This window comes from Scophthalmus maximus, chromosome 7 (assembly GCF_022379125.1).
Source record: "Scophthalmus maximus strain ysfricsl-2021 chromosome 7, ASM2237912v1, whole genome shotgun sequence".
In the NCBI taxonomy this organism is placed as follows: domain Eukaryota; kingdom Metazoa; phylum Chordata; class Actinopteri; order Pleuronectiformes; family Scophthalmidae; genus Scophthalmus; species Scophthalmus maximus.
In genome coordinates this window covers 15,827,419-15,840,819 of record NC_061521.1, presented here as the reverse complement: position 1 = coordinate 15,840,819, position 13,401 = coordinate 15,827,419, and the positions used below count along the sequence as shown (strand labels likewise).

The window sequence follows — 13,401 nt, the reverse complement described above, 5'->3', positions numbered from 1 at the left end:
ATCGGCACCAGGTGTGCAAGGGCGCCAGTGAAATGAAGGAGCTTATGGTAAATCAGCCCACATCGTTGTAACCCGGCACACCGGGTCTGAGCCCATTCATTAGAGGACGAGATCAGCCCCAAACAACAAGTGTTGAATGTCCAGTTGCTATGCAGAGTGTGTATTTAGAGTTAATTATTTTCACTCCACTCTTCTAAACAAGAGTAATTTATACTAAAACGAGGGCTTCATGAGAAATGTAGTAGCGTAAAGAATCAAAGTCAGAAAAAATACAAGCTGCTTTACTTTCGCAAATCACACTTGAGAAAGGATGGACACAACCTCGGCACAGGTGGAATTACAAAGAGATTGAAAAAAACTAAACCCTCCACCTCTTTGGCTGAATAAATTATCTTACAAAAACATAGATGATATCAACATAATACAGAAATTACAATACACAGTGAAATCAATTTTTGCCTGTAGGCTATTACAGATGTGAGAGAGCTCTCACTGTCACCGTCATTTCTCCTTCATCTTTTGTCATTTTCTGAAATACTTTGATCCCGTCTCCCTTTTTGTTTCTCTCACTCGCTTTGAAAACAAGACAAGTGGTTCGGGACAGGCAGGCCGGAGCTGAGAAGTGGGTTGAAGTGGCGCAACAAAGTCGAGTCGACTGACAGACCAGTTCAGTTCAGACCCTTTTGTTCACATCCTGTTTCTCCTCCTACTTCCCCTTCGGCCCCGTCGGGAGTCTGTCCACAGGTCACGTCCCAAAGACCCCGAAAGTTACAAGTCTCACTCAGGCACAGGTGTCCCTCAGTTTCTTTACATAGTGGTCTCTTCCCATTCCAGCTCGACATCACCTGAAGACCAGGACAAACATGTGGAGTGAACACTGTGCTAAGGGTAATGGGTTTCTTTCAGTGTGTGTGTGTGTGTGTGTTCATATGAAGTTTAATAACTAAGTTCGGAAACAAGGGCCACGCCTCAAACTCTGATCATTCTACGTACAGAAAGTACCTAAGCTCCCCTGTTCCCTTTTCTCCCTCTTTGACTCAGTTCTCGCATCCCTCCCCCATACCCCTCGTTCTCGTCCTACCTTTTCTCCCTTCTCTTTCTCATTTCACTGCAGGGACTACTGGGGGCTCTTCAAGAACAAACATGAACAAGAGACTGCACACTCATCCAGAGTCTCACACCCCCTGGTTCCATCCCGTCTCATCACCAGAGAACATCACCATCCATCCCACATCCTACCATCCCTCTAACCTCATCCCTTACCCCACATCCCTCCACCCCTGGACCCTTCATCCCTCATCCCTTCATCCCTTGACCCTTTATCCCTCATCCCTTCATCCCTCGACCCTTCATCCCTCATCTCTTCATCCCTCGACCCTTCATCCCTCATCCCTTCATCCCTCGACCCTACATCCCCTCACCCCACATCCCTCGACCCTCCATCCCACATCCTAACATCCCTCTAACCTCATCCCTTACCCCACATCCCTCCACCCCTGGACCCTTCATCCCCTCATCCCTTCATCCCTCAACCCTTTATCCCTCATCCCTCGACCCTACATCCCCTCACCCCACATCCCTCGACCCTTCATCCCTCATCCCTTCATCCCTCGACCCTACATCCCCTCACCCCACATCCCTCGACCCTTCATCCCTCGTCCCTTCATCCCTCGATCCTTTATCCCTCATCCCTTCATCCCTCGACCCTACATGCCCTCACCCCACATCCCTCGACCCCTTGACCCTTCATCCCTCATCCCTTCATCCCTCAACCCTTTATCCCTCATCCCTCGACCCTACATCCCCTCACCCCACATCCCTCGACCCTTCATCCCTCATCCCTTGACCCTTTATCCCTCATCCCTTCATCCCTCGACCCTACATCCCCTCACCCCACATCCCTCGACCCTTCATCCCTCGTCCCTTCATCCCTCGATCCTTTATCCCTCATCCCTTCATCCCTCGACCCTACATGCCCTCACCCCACATCCCTCGACCCCTTGACCCTTCATCCCTCATCCCTTCATACCTCGACCCTTCATCCCTCCATCCCTCGACCCTCATCCCTCCCTTTCCCTCTCTCATCACAATATTCAAATTGTAATAAATCATTGTAATTCCAAACCTGGAGGCGTGGTCCTTGTTAGTGAAATGGTGCTTTACCTTCCATTGCGTCCAGAGAGTCCATCTTCTCCAGAGCAGAATAGCTGACAAACCAAATGGACTGGCTGTTGCCTTTGTTGTTAAGAAGCTCCAGAGTACTTTGGTGCAGGAAGATGTACTGGGCCTGAGAGCACATACAATGACACATATTGTACAGCTTCATGTATTTCATATTTATGCCAAACCATATCCACGGGACCATATGAATAATTTGGCATGGGACTAAGAGAAATTTTATTCAGGTTTATCCTGATGGCCACAGCTGACCATATAATTGCAAGAGCACTGGCCTCACATAATAACAGGAAGACTATCTTTGCAAAATTGTGGGAAAAGCTCATTAAGTTCAGACTGTGGAGCACTTAAATGTGATCACGATTACATCACTTTATGTTGCCACAAACCTTTCAGAGGTGATTTTTCAAAACTTGCTTAAAGAGCACCTGTGTAGACGTGTATCTTAATGCCACAGCCATGGGTGTTCATGTGCTTAGATGGCACAACATTCATGAAAGGAAAAGTTGCTCCTAACACAAATACTCCAAAATGTTTTTCAGGCTTCCTCGGACTTTGTGTTTTTTGGACCGTTGACCTTTCTCTTCCTGCAAAAAATTATTATCTTGAGAATAATTGTGCCCATTTAAAAAGCTGTCTGCAAAAGTATGGTGCACCAGTGTCTCTAAAATGAATAATGCTCTCAAAGCCAAGGCTCTTTGTATGTGACTGAACTACTATGTTAATAGCTTGCAATCTGGCACACTGAACACTGCTGTCTCAAAGAATCATTTCCTCAATCGTTGCTTTTGTTTCGCCCGTGAAACTGCAGGCTCAAACTTCCGCTGCCAAAATGTGGATGCTAAGAAATGCCGAGAACATCGAGAAGTATCAATAAAACAATCATACTGAGCGGACGCTCGATGCAGAGGGTCCCTGCACTGAGACACGGAGGTCCATAAGCAATGAGAGGGGTAATTTAAGGATAGGTTCTTGCTGTTTCAAGAGGGGGAATCCCGCTTCACGCACACCTTTAATCCAGTGCCAGAAGATTTACTTTGTCAAAAATGAGAATTCTCCCACCATTTCCTCACGGGGATCAGTTCACAGCAGGACATGAAGTGAAAAGTAGGACAACTACACTACTAACACATTCGTCAGGCCATTTGAGTCTCTGATGATTCATAAGTTTAGTGGAACAACTTAAGAAAAAATGCAGCTTTTGTCTTTTTTTGTTTATTCTCCCTTGGTTGTGAAATGCGAACACAGAAATGAAATTTGCTGCGGTCATACTCTGACACGAACTCACCAGATTCTGCACCATACACATCCTCTCGCTGCGCAGCTCGGCCACCAGGCCATAGATATCCACAAAGTCGTGATCTCTGACGTGTTGGATGAGGTGGTCTAAGGCCATGAACACACCTGTTCTCCCCACGCCGGCACTGAGGAAAGAGTGAAAACAACCCGACATCATACTCTGTGATGCTCTATTGCACCTGAATGACTCCTGCTTATGACTCAGTTAAGGGTTAAGCACAGTTTGAAGGTTACTACAGTGAGAAAAGACAGAATAAAGTCATTAGTGCACTTTATGCTTAAGGGCATTACTATAATTTATGTAGTGTTAGTATGTCATAGGTGAGTAAACACTAAATGGAGTGCATTCATAAAGTGCTTTTCTCGTCTTAACGACCACTCGAAGCGCTTTTCTATCGCACATTTATTCTCAGTCTGACAAAACAGCCGACCGGGGCAATTTAGGGTCCAAGAACGGCCAGGTGATCAAACCACCGAACTCCCGTGCCACAGTACCTGCAGTGAACCGCTATGGTGGTGTTGTCGTGTCTGTGGGCGCGGACAGCTTTCACAAACTTTATGAGCGTGCCGCAGGACTCTGGGACCCCGTGCTCGGGCCACGAGGTGTAGTTGAAGTGTCGCACCAGGATGTAGTGTCCGTGCTGCACGGAGGAGTCGTCACATGAAAAAATTGAATACGGGCGCCCAAGTTTCCTTCATTATCATGCAAATTGAAGTGATCACATTCACTGACTAAATACATTCACATGAACTATTACAATAACACAATATGCAATATCCTTGTTTGTCAAAGGGGGGGAAGGCCTTTTGTTGACACTTGTACAAACATTCTTAAAGAGAGCGTGTGCTGATATTTTCATTTTTTATGATTACTGTAAACACATCCCGTGAAAAAAAACAGTTTTGTCTGTATGGCCATAACCTGATAGATCTTATTTCTCTGCTGTGTGTGTGTGTTTGTGAGAGGTTATTAGCTCAGTTACCTTTTCCACTTTCAGGGTTCTGACAGTCCAGTCAGGAAGGACTTCCTCTGACACTTTTGAAATGAGAATGTCACTAAACACTGACATGGGCTTGTTGTCCTCGGGCCAGTACTTGTGACAGCGAATCTGCCACACACACACACACACACACACACACACACACACACACACACACACACACACACAAACACACACAAAAACGTGCAAAGATCAGATCTCGTAGTAGATGTTATAATGGAGCCCAAACAGAGCCCAGCTCCTGAATGCTCATACATAGCGGTTTCCTAAGAGTGACAAATCTTTGATGACGCACTCTGCCTTTTTCGTAACACTGCGTTAGCATGGCTATGGTGCGGGTTCCCGTTTCCCAGATCATCCTCCAGAAGTCAGCCACTGTGCCAGGCAGAGGACCCTGGGTAGCGATGAACTCATTGGGACACAGGTAGCCCTAAAAAAACACAGAAATACTTACAGAATCAAAAAGACCCAATAACTATGGATTGGCAACAAATGTGTCTCTCTGCATACTTAATATCATAACCTGATTATGTGTCAAAGTGGAAGCAACCTTCCAGGTTAACCTGGGAGCTTTTAGCCGCTGATACTCACTGAGACGAAGCTGGCGTTGATGTAGTCGGAGCCTGCAGTGCCCGGTTCTGACAGCAGTTTCACTCGGTTGTTGTTGTCTACGGACACAGTATATTAAGAAGAGTGTGGCTGATATGTGTGAACTGCTGTTGTGCAAGTGGTGGTGAAATCCGCATGCAGTTAATGTTACAGCTAAAATTCATACATGTCATATAGAGTCTGGAAGAAAATGTTCAGCCTGACCACTTACACGGTTTGATGTTGGGGAAGCGGTTTTTGGATTTGTTCCAGGGAAGATCAGCATCTGCGGTGGCCAGGTCCTGCAGCAGCTTTGGAAGCTCCTGCGGAGATAAAATGTAATACACCATTCACAAAATAATAATAATAATAATAACTTAATTTTATATAGCGCCTTTTAACGGACCCAAGGACGCATAAACACAACAGAAACACACATTCTTTCACATTGAATTTCTTCACATTCATGAAGGTTAAAGGTTAGGACCCCTTTTTGTAAAACTGCTTTAAGTAAAATTTAAAGATAACAATAAAAACAATGTTTTTAATTTACACTAATGTTTTTTGTTGTTTTTTACTTGAGAAAACAGACAAACAAACAGAATTTTCCTAATTCTTTTTTCTATTTGATGTCCTTTTTCTACTGACATCAGAATTTCCTTCATGCTTTACTGTGATTGCTTTCATTTTTTTTTGTTTTATTTCCAGGCAATGAGTTCAAACATAGTTATATGAAATATCCGTTATTAGAAGTTAAAGAAACACGGGTGCAAGTTGTAGGCAAACACTAACAGCAAACTCTTCCTGGAACTTGGCATTGTCGTTGGCACACAGATCCTCTACGTGCTGCAGGAATGACTTCTTGTTGACGGGCCTGACAGAGACATATATGGAATGTGAGAAACAAAGAGAGATATGACACAAAAACAATCCAACAATAGGCTGTTTTCTATAACAATGAGCAGTACAGAGTATGCAGATCCGTGATTCATCTAATGTTCGCATATTGCAGGATGACTTACTTGAGTGATTTCCTGTAGCTGAGGAGCCTGGACAAAAATAGACAACATAAATCAACCAAAATAAACAAATTATCTCAATAATCGCAGCCCACACTGAGGTATATTTCTGTCCACCGCATATGAGTTGATCCTCTTTGCAGAGAGTGGATGATATTTCCGAGAATAGTTTTTGGAGAAAAGGAGGTTTAACCTTTTTAATTAAATTCACTTTGATTTAACACTGACAGTGAGTTTGATGTATTGCTCTGAAGGAATACGTGAACATCAGTAAACTTGTAGCCTGTAGACTTGTAGCCACGCAGATCCTCAGCTAACCATAACGCTTCCCATTTGTACCCCCTAAGAGCACTTAAGCCTTTCCAAGAATTTTCATGACAGCGAGTGGGTAAACAAATTCAAATGGTTTGAAGCAGTGGAGTGTCAGCGCAGCTCTGCAGTTCCTGCCAGAGATGGCGGGGAACAGGAGCAGGCTGTGGGCAAAGCTCTGACGTCACAGGTTTCATGGAACTGTCGCCCTTCGCCGAACGTTTAAAACACATATGGATGATTTAAGGCGAGCTTTAATAGATAACATGACGCACACTGAGTGGTGGATGAAGAGCGGCATGCAAACAAACTGTACACAGCAAAATGTGGCACACTCAGGTCAAAAGCAAAACTTACTGGATGACATAAATCTCTTTCCGTCTAAAGAAGAAGGAAGAATACCTGGTGGGAGAAGAGTGGCCAGTGAGAGAAAAATTAAAAAGCCAAGGCCAGTCAGTGCATGTGTGTGCATACAAAGGGAAGTTATATGTGCAATCCATGTGACAAGTGAGAAGGAAAATGTGTTATTTGAGCATAAATTGTGCTTAGAAAAGGCGGCATCTATACAGATCACACAATCCAAGTCATGAAGAGATTCTGGTCACAACAAAGAGAAACACACGGTCCTAATGACGCCAGTTTGAACTTAAATGACGGCTGGAGGGGTACAACGTGCAGCTGTCAAAAACGGTGACACCTAAAATAAGTGGACAGCGAATTGTACTCGGGACCTGCCTCCGGTTTACGGGACTACAAAACACTGCTAACTGTGAAAAATGTGATATTGGATTTTCAACGTGGCAGGCAAATATTTGCTCAAGTAGGGCAGTTGTGTTTCTTTTACACAAAAGAGATGAGGGACCGTTATCTGCCAGGTAGAAGCACTTTTATTTATTTATCCTGTACCATATATGGGTTTTATGTTTTTTAATAAATTCCTCTTGAACGCAGACACATTTTACAGCTTCCTGGACCCGTCTATTTTTGGTTTTGTTCTGTTATTTGTTGTCGTGTGGGTGATGATGATAGGTGCAGGTGTTCACAGAGCTTTTGCTCACTGGTTGATTTAATGCCATTTACGGTCTTTATTTATACTGGCACATAAAAATATGAATAGTTACATGTTGGTACTAATCCTATCAAAAGCATATTCAAAGCTTTCCATTCCTGTTCCCCTCATCTTAGCCATCAGTGATCTGTGTGTCACCTGATGCAAAACTGTAGCTTGAGAAGGAAAAGCTGCCTCCGTCACTTAGTGTCTGTGCACTTGTTTGTGCGAGGGACGGATAAAAACAGCAGCGCTACACTGTGCATTCGCAGGAGAGGATGGTTAGAGAGATGCAGAAGGGATGACAAGCCTGGGCTGCAGAGAACTGAAGTGAAACTATAAAGCCACGATGATAGTGTGTTATGTCGCGCTGGTGCAGCTGCCTCTATTTTCTGCAGAAGCTCACTCGAAGGTTAAGTGCTGACGGGAGAGCATATCAAGTCGGCTGCAGGAGAGAGATTATTTGTCTTGTTGACTTGGATCTCAAATCTTTTCTAGAGCAGCTAAATCAAGCCTGAAGTCATGTAGTGCACTACCAGCCTTGCAAATAAAAAAAAATATGCATGCGTTACATTCGGGAGAGTGATGCTTTTGGATTCAAACGAACAGACCTACCGGTTGAGTTTCTCTTGTTTCAGCTCCAGATCTGCCACAGCGATCAGCTGATCCAGTTTACACTTGGTCTCTATGATCTCTGCCTCTCTGGGTGAATAAGTCCCACCCTCCTTCTTGCGCTGATGGATCCTGACATTTAATGACGAGCAAGTCAAACAAATTGGTTAACGACAGGGTAAATACAAGATGAACATTAATAACCGCAATGCACAATTAGTGATTTCTTACACAGGGATTTACAAATGGTACGTTTTTTGTTGTGTTAATACTGAATGCTATCCAATGCAGTATTCTAATGAATGTGTGAATGTTGGCTAATGAATTAATGCCTGTTGCCGTCTTACCTGACTGAGGCACAGATGATGACGATGAGCAACACAGCCAAGAAGAAGGAAAGCAGAACACCCAGGATGATCTGCTCTTCTCTGGTCAACAGCCCATCCACTAGAAAGAGAGGGAGAGGTGACGGAATGTACGACATCACACAAAAATAACAAAGGGGACTTTACATGTCATGTTTAAATACATAGTTACACAGGGATGAATACACACCTGCAGTTTTGACATGGTCAGAGTACTCAGAGTCCGTGTGTTGGCCATTGATGTTGGTGGCTCTGAACTTAAACCTGGTAAATATGAAATGTGATAATATTATACAACACACATATACAATAGTTATCAAAATTGTGTCTGAGTGTGCCCGTCGTGCACTCACACGTAGACCGTGTTAGGCTTCAGAGGTCCATTGCAGAAATGGTCGGTGTTGTTCTCCTGCACACAGTCATTGTCCTCTCCGATCACGTATGTGCCTGCTGTAGTGTGATTGTTCCTCATCGGGGGCCGGCCGTCTCCAGGCACACCGCGAGCACCTCTGACGTGTGTGCCCGTGCGCGACACATCATCCCCCGGAAAACATGGCGGGTTGGGGAACCCCTTGTCGGTCAGGTAAGGGGCAGGGTGGTCAAAAAATGCATTCTTCCAGTTGGTCAGGTTCTGGATGTCCTTCACTATGACAGGATGGAAATGAGAGGGGAAAGGAATCGCAGGGGGACCAAGTCAAATTTCTGCTGACATCAAAGCCCTTCAGCCATTTACTTATTTATTCACTTACTTATTTACTATTTATTCAGTCTTTTGTTGACTTGTGAGTTGCACAACGTAAAACACGATTCTACTTGAGGCTTTAAACACAAACAAGACGGATAGCCCAAGTGTAGTCAACTAAAAGGGATGGCTGTCAACGTTTCTGAAGAGTCATACCCCCTGACTCGGCCACGACGACCTGGATTTTTGTGATTGGTCCATTGTTGTCACTATAGAAACAGGCAGGCATGCGGATGGTGATACTCCTGTGGGTTACTATGGCAACCCCTCCATGGCCCAACACTGCCTGGGGTCTTTGGGTTGGCTTGGCCGGGGCTGGAGCGCGTGCATGTGTGAACAGAGAGGGGCACGCACACACACAGACACACGGACACGGACACGGACACACACACACACACACACACACACACACACACACACACACACACACACACACACACACACACACACACACACACACACACACACACACACACACACACACACACACACACACACACACACACACACACACACACAGTGAAGAGGTGTGTTTATTCCGTTGCTTTAAAATTAAACATAACAAACAACTGCTCTGAACAGTCAGATTAAAACTGCTCTTCATCTACACAGACCAGACAATATTGCTGAGTTATATTTTACTGTGTCAAATCAACTGAACACTGAAGTCATTTTGAGCAATAACACTGTGCCATCGGCAATTCTCTGCCTTGAATCTGTGCTGCACTGCTGCAGCGGGAGCCGTACCTTTGATTCCCGTTGTTATCTGGACATGTGGACTGGGCGGACTCCTGCCGGCCCCGTTCCTTGCTGAAATCTACAAACAGAACAATCGAAAGAAGGAAGACAGCAGAAAAAAAGACGAAAAAAAGACGAAAGGCTCAGCAAGGAGTCGAATAAAATGAAACGACAATTTTTTTACGGAGCGCTGGAAATGCTGAATGTTCTGCGACCAGAGAGACTGTGTCTAAATGGGCCTGTCTTTTGTGCTTATCCTCCTTGCCTGTATGCTGTAGTTGTGTCCTCCCTTTAGGCCCTCGATGACAGCCGTCAGCATGTTGTCCTCTCCTTGGATGATATCAAGGCTGATGTTCTTGACCAGCCGCTGCTTTTCGTAGACATACACAAAGTAGGCAGTGATGTTTCCATTGGGCTCCTCTGGGGGCGTGAAGGTCACCTTCACACGGTTCACCTCCTCTGGGATAACCGACACAATCACGTTCTTGGGCGGATCTTTGGGCTCTGGGGACAGAGTGGAAATGATACAGAAGAACATTCGTACGTGAGACGGCCAATTGTCATGCTTCCGATTTTGTTTTTGTGCAACGAGATTTTGCATCGCTTTGTTCTGAGTTGCATTTACTATACTGTGCTATATTCACTATTTAGTCACTGCATGCACTGGTGTTGAATCTTGAGGGGCTGTGTCCAGTTTCTGTCGGGATTTTGATGCCGCCTCAGCCATAAACGTCATGGACACAATTGCCCGGAGGCAATTAGCGTGGCAGCAGCACAGCAACAGAGTGTGATGCTGGCCAGGAAAACAAGGGGCGGGCCGACAGAGTGAGGCACAGAGGGAGCAGAGCAGATGACGCGGCCACACAGCAGAATCCCACAAGGCGTTCTGAGACACCAAGGCCACCCAGAAGTTATACCCACTTAGGCAAGGTGCACATGTGCTGGACAGCAGGGGTGAACAGTCCAGACAGACAGACAGAGTGTAAGTAAAGCCAAGTAGAGGATGGATGAAAAGCAAGCGGCGCTGTGCGGGTGGGTCTGGAGCATCAGCAGCAGAGAGGACGTTGCTGGCAGTATCAGAGCCGGGACTGGGGGGTGACTGGGCAAGAGGAAGCGTGACTGACTTACAGGACTGACTCTTTGTGCCAGAAGAAGAGTGTTCCCTGTTTTTTAACCTTCGCCAAGGAGCTTTATTGGTTTATTTCTTAGCAGGATTATGCAAAAACTACTGAACAACTTCAAACTCCAAACTTGGTGGAGGGATGAAGCCTGCCCCCATGAAGGTGCAGATCGGGGCGTTTTTCATCACTTTTTTAAACTATGTTTTATGACAAATAAATCACTATGGTTATCAGACCACTTCCTTTTTTTCTTAAATATTTCTATCACAAGAACTAAACAATCACGTGTAGGATTGTTCGGCTTTGGCAGAGGTATGCGCTCTACTAAGTGCCATTCTAGTTTTTCTATTTATTGGACTTTTATCTTTTCCACTTTCCTAGCACTTGTTCATTAGGCCTCGTTTTATGTTGCTTGTTTTGTTATTCTCCATACAGTATTTATTGTATAATTTGTCTGTCTCCTCCTGGCTAATTTTCTACTGCTCTCCTCTGTTAGACATACACATGGAGTCCTCTGCCCTTCCTAGGTGGTGTTGACTCCTCATACCCCTCCTTGGTCCACAAATAGATATTTGATCATATTTACAGGTCTGCAGAAGCTGTCATAGTTGCTCCGAGATGTGCATTTCCACATACCCTCCTCCAGCGTTTGAAATTCATTGGGTCCAATGGCTTTCCCATCACTGGCAGCCAGTGCCAGTGGACCGGTGAAGGCAGTGATAGTCACAGAGTAAAGAGTGAAAGCCGTCAAGTTAGTCACAACGACAGTCATCAGCTCTCCTGGGGCCCGGACTGTTGTGATGTTCAGATCAGGACCATCCACCTGAAATAACGTATGATACGATTTGACACGTTCTTAAAAACTCTGACCAACATAAACCCATGTTCATCTGTTCTGAGAACAAATACATTTCACCACTTCATTACACTTGTGGGTGTTTGTGCGTGTGTGTACAAATGGAACTCAGTGAGTTGACCTGAACGAGATATGACGTCGGCCCGGAGAGAACAGCTGGAGCATCCCATGCAATGCGAAGGCTGTTGGAGGTGGGGGTCACGTTTAGGCCACTGGGAGGGGCATCAGGGTCTGAGTGGGGAGGTTAGAAAAACACCAAGACTTATAGTATTTTACTTAATGAAATAGTTCAAATGATATCGCCGTCTAACATATACTGTATATGAGAGATGACAATACATTATTTGATGATATCTTAAAACACAAGATAACTACCTTTTTAAGAAGCGTGACCTTGCTTTAAACTATGACATGTAAAGACAGAATAATCCCTCCTGAGACACACTGTCACTGTGAGAGCGATGCTACTCTGCCAACCCCTGCGCTGGCAACACAGACACGTCATATAATCACTGTGATGTCTCTTACTTCCAGCGAGGGTGCGTGCATAACTCCAGTGTGTATATTCTCCGACTCCAGCGTTGGTCACAGCAGCCACTTTGAAGCGGTAGTGTCGGTATTTGTTCAGGGACTGGAGTGTGATGCTGTTGGGGTCCTCCTCGCCGCTATCTGAAGCATTCACTGACACTGTGACGTGAGAGTCCACACAGTCTGCGGTCAGATCGTCCTCTGAGGGCGGCTGTGCAGTGGCTGGGATGTTGGTATCGCAAACAGTGGAAAGCAGCTGTGCAATGATGTGGTACTCTTTCAACAGGCCAGGTATGGAGAGCGGTGGAGCCCAGTGAAGTGTCACGTTATTAGGCGTGACCTGAGAGACGGTGAGGGAGCGAGGGGCAACTGGGACTGTTGGAAAAGACAAAGATGATTTAATCAAGTATTCATTATGTATTACACGAGTCAAAAGGAGAAGCTTGTTCTAGATAATCAGCTACAATACAATGGACTACCTGATTCAGAGAGAGTGGAGGCAGTACAGTTCACTCCGTCTCCAGACCCTGCCGAGTTGACTGCGGCCACAGTGAGCGTGTACATCTGGTCTGGTGGCAGCCCAGTCACTGTGTACTCTGGGGAAGGAGCCCGGCGTGTGTGCGACTGCAAGTCAACCTCCACTGTAATCTCATAAAAAACGATCTGCCCATTAGGGTTGGCTGGAACCTCCCAGGACAGCAGAATCGAATCCCAGCTCGCTCCGGAGCAAGACAGGTTCCCCACAGCATCAGATACTGCGGACAGAGAGCTTTCGTTAGCATTCGTCACTGTCCACTATAAAAGCAGAGAACAGTTTGTGGTTATTTCATTACACAGACTGAAAAAAAAAACTGCTACACATGTGGTCTTTTGCACAGGACTGTGGTGCCTGGTGCATATTTTATGTGACAACAAAACAAATCAGCCACATTGTGAATTACTACGATGTATGAACTGTTCCTAAGGGGAATTGTGTTTTGCTTCTAGTTCAGGGGTT

The 13,401-nt window shown here is 45.4% G+C and overlaps 1 protein-coding gene across 7 annotated transcripts in view; it reads right to left on the bottom strand.

Moving 5' to 3' along the window:
• Positions 1–265: 265 nt before the first annotated feature.
• The window catches only part of ptprq (protein tyrosine phosphatase receptor type Q), a 35,461-nt gene continuing 22,325 nt past the window's right edge, over positions 266–13,401 (bottom strand). For 5 of the 7 annotated variants that reach the window (XM_035641699.2, XM_035641700.2, XM_035641702.2 and 2 more), the window contains 22 exons: positions 12,884–13,159; positions 12,405–12,779; positions 11,998–12,107; positions 11,657–11,843; positions 10,165–10,403; positions 9,909–9,978; positions 9,318–9,476; positions 8,773–9,064; positions 8,610–8,683; positions 8,402–8,501; positions 8,058–8,186; positions 6,752–6,796; positions 6,089–6,115; positions 5,859–5,940; positions 5,299–5,389; positions 5,070–5,146; positions 4,774–4,908; positions 4,461–4,586; positions 3,973–4,118; positions 3,467–3,602; positions 2,164–2,287; positions 266–845 (listed from right to left, as the gene is read on the bottom strand). In XM_035641699.2, coding sequence (XP_035497592.2) covers positions 808–845; positions 2,164–2,287; positions 3,467–3,602; positions 3,973–4,118; positions 4,461–4,586; positions 4,774–4,908; positions 5,070–5,146; positions 5,299–5,389; positions 5,859–5,940; positions 6,089–6,115; positions 6,752–6,796; positions 8,058–8,186; positions 8,402–8,501; positions 8,610–8,683; positions 8,773–9,064; positions 9,318–9,476; positions 9,909–9,978; positions 10,165–10,403; positions 11,657–11,843; positions 11,998–12,107; positions 12,405–12,779; positions 12,884–13,159 — 3,038 coding nt within the window. In that variant the 3' untranslated portion in view covers positions 266–807. Of the gene's footprint in view, positions 846–2,163; positions 2,288–3,466; positions 3,603–3,972; positions 4,119–4,460; positions 4,587–4,773; positions 4,909–5,069; positions 5,147–5,298; positions 5,390–5,858; positions 5,941–6,088; positions 6,116–6,751; positions 6,797–8,057; positions 8,187–8,401; positions 8,502–8,609; positions 8,684–8,772; positions 9,065–9,317; positions 9,477–9,908; positions 9,979–10,164; positions 10,404–11,656; positions 11,844–11,997; positions 12,108–12,404; positions 12,780–12,883; positions 13,160–13,401 lie in introns of those variants that run through there. The other 2 variants (XM_035641701.2, XM_035641705.2) reach the window with 2 other exon arrangements.